At 45.7% G+C, this 9,849-nt stretch overlaps 1 protein-coding gene across 1 annotated transcript; it reads left to right on the top strand.

Annotated features, from left to right (window-relative positions):
- Nucleotides 1-9,158, top strand: tbx2b (T-box transcription factor 2b). Its single transcript, XM_086260598.1, has 8 exons — nucleotides 1-895; nucleotides 1,141-1,961; nucleotides 2,797-3,064; nucleotides 4,563-4,709; nucleotides 5,887-5,963; nucleotides 6,201-6,370; nucleotides 7,274-7,857; nucleotides 8,279-9,158. Exons 2-8 carry the CDS (start codon nucleotides 1,603-1,605, stop codon nucleotides 8,726-8,728), a joined length of 2,055 nt encoding a protein of 684 aa, XP_086116724.1. The 5' UTR covers nucleotides 1-895; nucleotides 1,141-1,602; the 3' UTR covers nucleotides 8,729-9,158.
- Nucleotides 9,159-9,849: the final 691 nt, after the last annotated feature.

Raw genomic sequence — 9,849 nt, 5'->3', positions numbered from 1 at the left:
TCTAAAGAGACAGGAGATTGTTCTTACTGCGGCGCATCAGCCGACCGGCGCCGAGCGACTCTCTAACAAACCGAGTCCGAGTTCACTGGATTCTGCCGAAGGAGCTCCGCAGAGCAGAGTGCTGGGAGGCTGGTGCCCCACACCACCACCACCCCCTCCTGGCTCCTGGAGTCCCGCACTGCTCTTGGTTTGACAAAATAAAACCTGTCGGAGATTACACGCCACCACGGCCTGCCCCAAACTCAGACTGAGCTCTAAATCATCTCGTCGCTGTTTGATATCGGAGTTAAAAAATATTTAAAAAAAAATAAAAAATAAAGTAATCCCTCCGACAGCCAGCAGCACCGCAACAGCAGGAATAAAGCAGCGACACAATAATAACAAGTTCAAATACATGCAGTAAACTTCATCTGAAGCCAAACAAGGAAGAGTTGGTATCGAAGTGAGCACTCACCGCTTTTTTCTCCCTCATTTTTCTCGCAAAATTCACGCATCATTATTCATCGGGCTTCCTCTGTTTTTGCTCCACGCAGCATCAGAGTTGGTCTTTTCCAGCCCGCTTTACTCTGCCGCCGCCTCCCCGTCAGCCCCACCAGGAACACGCACAGATACGCGGCTCCCGCCCGGGGAAATCGAGCCTGTTTGAGTCTCGATTCAGTATACACACGGTTAACATAGCCTGGACTAGTGTGAGGCAAATCCAGCCTAATCGTCAAAACAGCCGACGCTATAATTACGAAGTCTCTATAGAGACTATAGAGCGACCGAGAGAGCAGCAGCTCTTGAGAAGAAATCTCTCCGGAATGCAGAGCATGAGCTGCGAGATTTACTGCTGTGACATGTTCGAAAACACTGTGGCAAATATGGAGAAGTGAGGCTGTTCCTCTGTATGAAGGTGAGTATTAAGACACCGAGTCTGTGGACAGGTTGGGTTTTTTTCCGCAGGCGACATTATAAAAAAGCTAGCCGAGAGAGGTGATGCCTCCACCGGCCAAGAGCTAAGGGCTGACCCGGTGTTTGGCTTAGAAATGGGGGTGGGATTTCCCGATCTTTCCTGTCATTGGTTAATATTTTATTCTGTTGACATGTTTTCTTACTGCTAATGCTTCCGACACCTTCTTGTCCCCCCTCCTCTCCTAGAGTCTGGCCGGAGCTGTCAGAACCACGCCTATAGGGGCCCACAATTGGTCCAGAAAGCGTAAAATCAGCAATCAAAGGGGCTTGGTTCATTAGTGTTGGGGATGGAGGCAGGAAGGACATGTGAGATAGTCACAGATCTGCAGTGAACGGGGCCACATCTCTCCAGTCAGTGTGGGATGACTGAGAAACTGCTTATTTCTCTGAGAGGCACACAGCGCAGCCGGGCTCTGCCTTCTACTGAAGCGCCACTTCTGCTGACGGACTCGGTGCAGGAACCAAAGGAAACGCACATCAGCAGCAACTCTGGGCTATTTTCTTCACCCCGATAACGCGCTGTGTGTTCACTGTGCCGCTTTACAGACATTACTGAGTGCTGTCGAAGAGCGGACCTTCTGGCTCTGGGCTGGGGGGAGATACCATTAAAATATCTGTTATTTCACTTCGCTTTTTGTGGATGCACCGATGAGAGATCCAGTTTTCACAGGGACTGCAATGGCTTATCACCCTTTCCACGCACACCGGCCGACCGATTTCCCCATGTCCGCCTTTCTAGCGGCCGCTCAGCCTTCCTTCTTCCCGGCGCTCAGCCTCCCTCCCGGTGCTCTCACTAAGCCGATCACGGACCACGGCCTGGCAGGGGCGGCGGAGGCTGGGCTCCACCCGGCTCTCAGTCACCATCAGGCGGCTCATCTCCGCAGCATGAAAAGCCTGGAGCCCGAGGAGGAAGTGGACGACGATCCAAAAGTTACACTGGAAGCCAAGGATCTTTGGGACCAGTTTCACAAACTCGGAACGGAGATGGTTATTACCAAGTCAGGAAGGTAAGAACTCTCGCCCGATGCATATAGATCCGCTCACGGATATCCGGAGAACGTGTTTTTATTTCCATACAGTTTAAAGCCTTTTCGGTTAGTCCAAGTAAGCTCGGAGAATTACTCGAGAATTTTAGAGCAGCTAAAATGCCAGTAAACGGCAGCCTCTTTATCAGGCCTTGCACGGTCGGTACATATTTTTGCAGTGATTGTTGGTTTGCTCATTTATTTAAATAAAATAAAATAAAAACTATATTTAACAAAAACAGCGAGAACACGGCATTTACCAGTAATTATACCCCAAATAGCAGTTTTAAATGTCGTTTTAAATAACTATGCCACATCTACATTTGTGGGTGAGGAGCCAGTTATTGAATAAAGCTCCCGTTTGTCTTGAAATATTTGTCATCTACTTCCACCGTGACCACAGCACATATCTGGGATATTTTGGGGGAAATGTGGTAAGAGCTTTGATCAGGTTTTATCTCCTAAACTGCATTCTGTGGAGGCAGCAGAGCTTCTGGGTTTTATAAACAGGCTGTCACTTCAAAAAGCAGGGACATGAGGTGGTGTGGTCATAAATATATTCCTCAGCTTTGTAGTGGATGGCTTGGACACACACACGCACAGAAACACGCACTGTGTTTTTGTGTTGCTGTCGCCTAACAGTGTGCAGCTTTGGAGAAGAATGTCTGACAATTGCAATATTTCTGCCTGTACGAGCGCCGCGTTTTTCCCTCAACGCCTCTTTTGTCAAATTTGCTCAAATGTTGCAGGATAATGTGCAGTTGTGTTCGGGTTGTATCGCGGCGTGTTGACTCCCGGCGTGTGTTTCTTTCCGCAGGAGGATGTTCCCTCCGTTCAAAGTGCGAATAAACGGCCTCGATAAAAAAGCCAAATACATCCTGCTGATGGACATCGTGGCCGCGGACGACTGCCGCTACAAGTTCCACAATTCCCGCTGGATGGTGGCGGGCAAGGCCGACCCCGAGATGCCCAAGAGGATGTATATCCACCCGGACAGCCCGGCCACCGGCGAGCAGTGGATGGCCAAGCCTGTTGCTTTCCATAAACTCAAGCTGACCAACAACATCTCGGACAAACATGGATTTGTAAGTACAAATAGAGTTTTTTTCCTTTCTTTCTTCTGTGCAGGGAGGATATTTTTCATATTTACACGCTGCACTGAGTGTTGAAATACTGGAGATGACATTTTCAACATTTATGGATTTTTTATTTACTTTATTTATTTATTTTTTTGGAAGACGTGAGGGGAAATGGGTGATAGTGAATGTTTGATCACAGGAAAAAAAATCCGGAAAAAAAAAGAGCACAGAGCGAATTTCTAGTATGAAACTGCCACAGAAAAATGATCAAGTAGCTTCAGTAAAGCTGAGAGACGTGGAGCACTGACATAAATCTGCTCAGAGTATCATCGTCTCCTACAGTATTCTAAAATGAAATTAACGGAGAATATAATATGTAGCGTCTTTACACCCAAAGCTTTGTCACTTTGTCGCTACTTGACTTGGAACTTGTGTCTCTTCGATGTTCTGCAGAATATCGCGGCTCTGCAATTTCTCCACCTTGATATCCAAAGCCAGGCCCAGCTGCCTGAGCTGCAGCACCTACAGGCCTCCTTACCCCCTGACCGTAGTTTGCACTGCACCTCCCTACTGTACACCTTTGTTTTAGGCCCGATTGTATTGGGAACTTAAAAGAAAAGAAAAACCCAGCATGTCTAAGCCGACTGTTTGCGAGGCTGAGGATTAAGTGGTGTATTACCAAATCGGGTCAGAAAGAAATAACATGAAGTGAGTGCGAAACGCTCCCTCCAGCTAGTAACCTCATATGGCTGTTGCATATATTGTGTATTTTATTTTTTCATTTCTATATTTGTGGAGTGTGTTTTATCCAAAATAACTGGCTTTACTTTGTCTTTTTACAAAGCATTTAAAATCAAATAAATAAATTAAATAAATAATAACGCTACCAGTTTGCAAAGGGGCATATTATCACATTTTGCAGTGTGTATCTGAATGGCAGCCTTGTGTGCTTTCTACTGCAAATAAATGGAACATGACGCGTCAGTCTAAATAATTTGCAATAGCTAAGAAGCAGAATTTCTTGGTGTGTGCAGCGCTGATTCGGGCTTGCATTGCCTCGTACAGTCACCTAAAGTTTTTGGTTTTCTGTATCTTTACTGTCACTTTGTGTCCGGTCCATTTTGGGGGAATTTTAAGTTTTGCGTGTGATGTCTTTGATGCGTTAAAACAGACCACCGGGCAGTAACTCCACGCCGCTCTGTGCGTGTGTACTTGTGAAATTTGTAGCTCTTTGTGCTGTTAGGAATTGGATCAAATCGTTTTTTCTGTGGTTCTGATTCCTCATGGCAGCATGTGTGGCCTGGTAAGGTTTTTCCCTTTGCCCCGCACTAATTACAGACCAGGCTGCTTACACAGTAATTATAACAGCATCAATAACAATGCGCTGGATGATCCGCCTGCAACAGATTCTGCCTGGTGTCGAGGTTGAGCATCTGAGAGAGAGAGACATAAACATACCGTGATATTCACTCGAAAGCTTCGCTTTCTGTGTGTGTTGGTCCAGACGATCCTGAACTCCATGCACAAGTACCAGCCCAGGTTCCACATAGTGCGGGCCAACGACATCCTGAAGCTTCCCTACAGCACCTTCAGGACGTACGTGTTCCCCGAGACCGAGTTCGTGGCTGTGACAGCATATCAGAACGACAAGGTGAGTCAGCGTTCACACTCCACCGACGGCCTCTAATATGGCTGCTATACTTTGCATAATAAACATCCTAAATAAACGTCCTACATCAGCGTCCTCCCCCCCCGCCACCAACCCCCGAAGACTTAATCTGATTTTGTAGGTCGCCTAATTTCCCTGCAGAGGACTCCCATGTCCCTCTGGATTTTTTTAATTGCTGTTTTGCTTGGATTTGTGGCTGCAGCCGACATATCTATGAATTCAAATGGAGTGTGTGTGTGTGTGTGTGTGTGTGTGTGTGTGTGTGTGTGTGTTATCGGCTATTCACGGGCTATAAATGGGCTATTACCTTGTCCAGAAGTGAATAAATTAGGCGTATAAACGCTGGCGAAAGGAGGTTATGAATGTTGTGACGCTGCGTTAAAAATGACTGGCGTCATATTTGAAAGTTTTGTCTTGTCAAAGTGACACTAGAGTCATTTATTTATGTATTTATTTATTTTCATATCAAAGCTAATCATTCCACCTGAATTTATAAAAAAAAAATTGATGGCATTATTTTGAAGCCCTTGGCTGTTCGTTCGCCTCCTTCTTGAAGCTAATTGGGACTCGTGTCCAGGGGCGGGGGTCATGTTCTAAACGTTTATGGCAAAAAGACACAATTGAGGAGGCATTTAAAGGGTTGGTCACACTGCAGCTAGACTGGGCAGATGCTCAGACTCGCTACTCAAACTGGAAGCGCCTGAAGCGTTGAATTCTGGGGCCACGGAGGGCCTCCAGGAGCACGGAAGCTCCCCCGAGGCCTGTGTGGCTCCTTCAAATACACGGAGCCACACAGGCCTCCTCCACATATTGTGAGGCAGCAGTGTTCCAAACCGCCGTATTAATTATTGATATGAGCGTTATCTGTTCAAGTATAGCATCCTCCGCCATTTTTCTGGGGGTCGAAGGCCTCTGTGGCCCCACAGAGGAATGTTTCGTGGCAGAATTTCTCTCTGGGGGCCTATGTGAATAACGCACCATCATTACGTTTTAATTAATAATGCAAATCCGAGGTCTACGCTGTATGTGTGTTAATCCAAAGGCATTGTTTTAATACATGTGGACCAGGTGGAGACACTGGGGCCTAACAATGTGTGTGTGTGTGTTTTCCTGTGGTTCTCTGTGTATAAAACGGCTCCTGTCCTTCTATCTTGGATAGATAACACAGCTGAAGATCGACAACAACCCGTTCGCCAAAGGTTTCAGAGACACGGGAAACGGAAGGAGAGAGAAAAGGTACAAACTGCTGTATAACACCTGCTCTCTCTCTCTGTGTGTGTGTGTGTGTGTGTGTGTGTGTGTGTGTGTGTGTGTGTGTGTGTGTGTGTGTGTGTGTGTGCCTGCGCGCTTTGAGTATCGGCCTTTTTTAAAAATTCAGCAAGGACAACTCATTTATTATTATTATTATTATTATTATTATTATTATTATTATTATTATTATTATTATTATTATTATTATTATTATTGTTGCAGGAAGCAGCTGTCCATGCCTTCGCTGCGGATGTACGAGGACCAGTGCAAGGCGGACAGGGAGGGCGCGGACTCGGACGCCTCGTCCAGTGAAGCTCCTGCCGGCAGGGACACGGTCCACTCCCCGCTGGGAGCGGGTACCAGCCCGCTGAGGTTCAGCAGGCCAAGTCGAGGTTAGTGATACTACCGCTTATTTTTTCTTTGGTGCAGGGGCTTTGTTGGATTTCATGACAGCGGGGTGCGTTAATAATCACGAGCTGCTGCAATGATCGTTTAGGTTATGAAATAATTTCATATTTTAAAGTGATAAAGTATTAAATGAGTGCAAAGTAAACAGTGACACAAAGTAGATGCATTATTGTCATACATGCATTATTTATTTTATTATTATTACACTATTAGTTCTAGATTTTTATTGTGGCATTTGATTTTTGCGATTCAGTTTTTGTTTGGTTTTTGGACTGTGGTGCGTTCAGATAAAACAGCGACATGTCTTTAAACGGTGCCACAGGACTCTGACCTCCAAACTGTTTGGTTGTTACTCATATTACTGTTGGATTTGCGTTGGTTTTTGGTTTGCATTCCTCACCTGTTAACCAAAGGTTGCCTCGGATAACGCACTGACCCGCCTTTATTTAATTTGTTAATTTTGTTGGTAAGAACTGTGTATAAAGACAGTAAAATCAGCCTAATTTTGGACTGCCGTGGGATTTGAAATTCAAATTTTCATCTGAATGTTATAACTCGATTATAAAAGTTCAGAAATAGTCCATTATATATGAGTCTCATTAGGTCTCAGCATTTAGTTTTAAAGGGCTCTGATAAAAATTTAAACATGTTCATTTTTCCAATCTTTGCTCACTAAAACATTACACACAGGCTGACAAGGAATATTTTTCAAAATTAATACAATATTTAAAATGCTGGTTAAATGTTATTTTCTCAAAGACTGGAACATACAAGGTGGATTTGGAGAGAGCGTCCCAACCAGCCTCGTGACCACATGATTTGCTGTGTGTGGGTTAGAGTGTAGGACTGGTGCTTATGTGTCCTGCTTTCTGATTTCTGCATCTTAGATGATAAAACATGCACTGACAGCGAGCAAGAGCTGGAGCATCAAGATGAGCGCTGCACCGGGTCCAACAGCCCGGGACCCGAACCTGTGTCCCCCTACAGCTCCAGGTGTGAGGAGCGCATGAGGGAAAGAGCCGTTGCTGAGAAGAAGGATGACTCTTTATTCAGTATAAGGAGCCTCGAGAAGGACAAAGTGGAAAGCAGGCACAGGAAGGACACCACAGACGTGTTAACAAAGGACTCGGAGGCTAGAGGCATCAGTGCCACTAAGGATGCCTTCTCCCCTCTTGTAGTCCAGACCGAGAGCCCCTCACACTTCAGCCCAGGCCATTTACAAAGCTTGGCTCTGTCTGGCCTGCACAGTCAGCAGTTCTTTAACCCTCTGAACACCGGATCGCCACTGTTGTTTCACCCTGGGCAGTTTGCCATGGCCCCTGGAGCCTTTTCCGCTATGGGCATGGGGCATCTATTGGCCTCTGTATCTGGAACAAGTGGTTTGGAAAATGGCAGCCTCTCCACCCAGGGCACAGGAGGAACCCCAAACCCCTTCCCCTTCCATCTGTCCCAGCACATGCTTGCCTCTCAGGTAAGGAAAGCCGCCCACTTAAATGATTTAGTCCCTCTCCACACCTGTAGCAGTCATGTGACGTCAGCAGGACAGGGACATAGACATGATTTACTTTGCCTTCTTCACACTGTGATTGTTGAAATAAACTCTACACTCAGCAAGCTCGGAATTTAGGTTTGTTGATGATTAAAACAACAGTACACTCATCAAATTCACCTTTTGAAATGTAGAATCATCTATTTGTAAAAATACATAAATAAACAAAACCCAGGAATAATATATTACTGCTTCAGTGCTTTTTAAATCAGTTTTAAACAGTCTGAGAAAACGGAAGAATCTGATGTTTTTGTGAGTAGGTGAATGGAAGAGATTCTTTGATGATCGTCCCACATCAGTGATCTTTGCACTGACTATGTGTCTTTCCTTGTTCGACTTTCAGGGCATCCCCATGCCTCCATTTGGGGGTCTCTTCCCGTATCCTTACACCTACATGGCAGCAGCTGCAGCAGCAGCTTCAGCCTCAGCCCTCCCAGCCACCAGCACATCCAGTCCGCTCTCCAGGAACCCCTTCCTCGGCTCATCCAGGCCACGGCTCCGCTTCAACCCCTACCAGCTCCCGGTGTCTCTGCCTCAAAGCTCGAGCCTGCTCACCACCGGCCTGCAGGGAAGCATCAACCCAGGCTCAGAGTCCTCCAAACCGGGCAGTAGGGAAACCAGCCCAGCACCGGAGCACCACAGCAATCACAAGACAGGAGGCTCAAGTGGGAGGGTCGCGTCTCCCAAAACCTCCGTGAAGGACTCAGTGAACGAGCTGCAGAGCATCCAGAGACTGGTTAGCGGCCTGGAGGGCCAAAGGGAACCCTCCCCAAATACAGACTGTCCCAAGTGATTAAGACTCTCTGTCTGGGATGAAGACTTGGCTTGAATACTAGAGGACTATAAGTGCATATGTCCTGTACAGCACATTACAGAGACTGGGATGAAGGCATGACTGATGGGCGTTGATGAAGGCCAATTATGACTATTTTTTGGAACAAAGCTGCAGGTAGACAGAAATATAGTCTATGTAATTATATTTAATCTTTTTCAATTCACAAGTATTGAAAGTTTCCTTCAGAGCTGACCTGTTGGAAAGCGTGAAAAGCTTCAGCACCATCAGACACCAAAGTCCTCCCTGAAATCCCAGTGTTTTTAGGGTTAGCTTTTGAAGACGGCCAGACCCACCAGAACAAAGAAAAACACAAAACAGAAAAAAAAAATCCCTGCTGCAATTCTACACTCATTAAATAAAAACGATTTAGAAAAGAATAATAAGGAAATAACTCAAATGTGAGGAAAATAAAGAATTAAATAATCACAAAAAACCCCTTTAACCTAAGGCCAAGGACGTCTATCAGAGAGTCACAGTGACAACAAGCAAACAAGTAGTGAATTAAACGTCATCATGTCATATCACAGGTGGACCACGCAAGGCCACCATCGGCCTCTTATAGCGGTCTAACCTGCCCGAGAGCCTGCAGCTCCGCACTGTGCGTGGGGCACTGTGGAAAGTGTGTGCTGTAAAGTTTGGGTAACCTGAAGCACTTGAGCATCCGAGCCTGGTTTCTAAACTCCACGCCTGAACACGAGGCTTACGACGCCGACAGGCAAGTCTGATTATTTCAAAAGGGATGGAAGGTGAACGTCCCGCCTGCGAGAGGAAGAAAGAACCGTTTATCATTTAATGCCAGAAAAAAAAATCTTTCTGAACTATTTATGTAATAAAAAAAATCTGTAAATAAAGCTAAGATCCAAGAATATGCAATTGGTATTAATTTATTCAAGGCTGTATATTAGCGTGTATATATTTCGAATGGAACCCCCTCTTACTTATCCTGCCCCCTCCTCTTCCTCCTTCCGCCCCGTTTTACATATACTGTACATGAAAGCTATTTAGCGCTTGTTGGTTTGAAAAAAGAAAAAGAAAAAAAAACTGTGTATGAAGCATCGATGACTTTTTTTAGGAGACGT

Source organism: Aulonocara sp. 'chitande type north' Nkhata Bay, linkage group LG14 (genome assembly GCF_057382095.1).
Source record: "Aulonocara sp. 'chitande type north' Nkhata Bay isolate Kocher_YH1m ecotype deep benthic linkage group LG14, A_spYH_male_GT1.1, whole genome shotgun sequence".
NCBI lineage: Eukaryota > Metazoa > Chordata > Actinopteri > Cichliformes > Cichlidae > Aulonocara > Aulonocara sp. 'chitande type north' Nkhata Bay.
Note: the sequence above shows the minus strand (reverse complement) of the source record. Positions and strands in the feature narration are given on the sequence as shown.

What these genes read in the sequence shown, in the direction of transcription:
- tbx2b (XM_086260598.1), top strand. Translation starts at nt 1,603, where the DNA reads ATGAGAGATCCAGTTTTCACAGGGACTGCAATGGCTTATCACCCTTTC. An exon ending in AACGGAAGGAGAGAGAAAAG is followed by an intron (nt 5,964 to 6,200) that starts GTACAAACTGCT and finishes TTATTGTTGCAG; the next exon opens with GAAGCAGCTGTCCATGCCTT. An exon ending in GTTCAGCAGGCCAAGTCGAG is followed by an intron (nt 6,371 to 7,273) that starts GTTAGTGATACT and finishes TCTGCATCTTAG; the next exon opens with ATGATAAAACATGCACTGAC.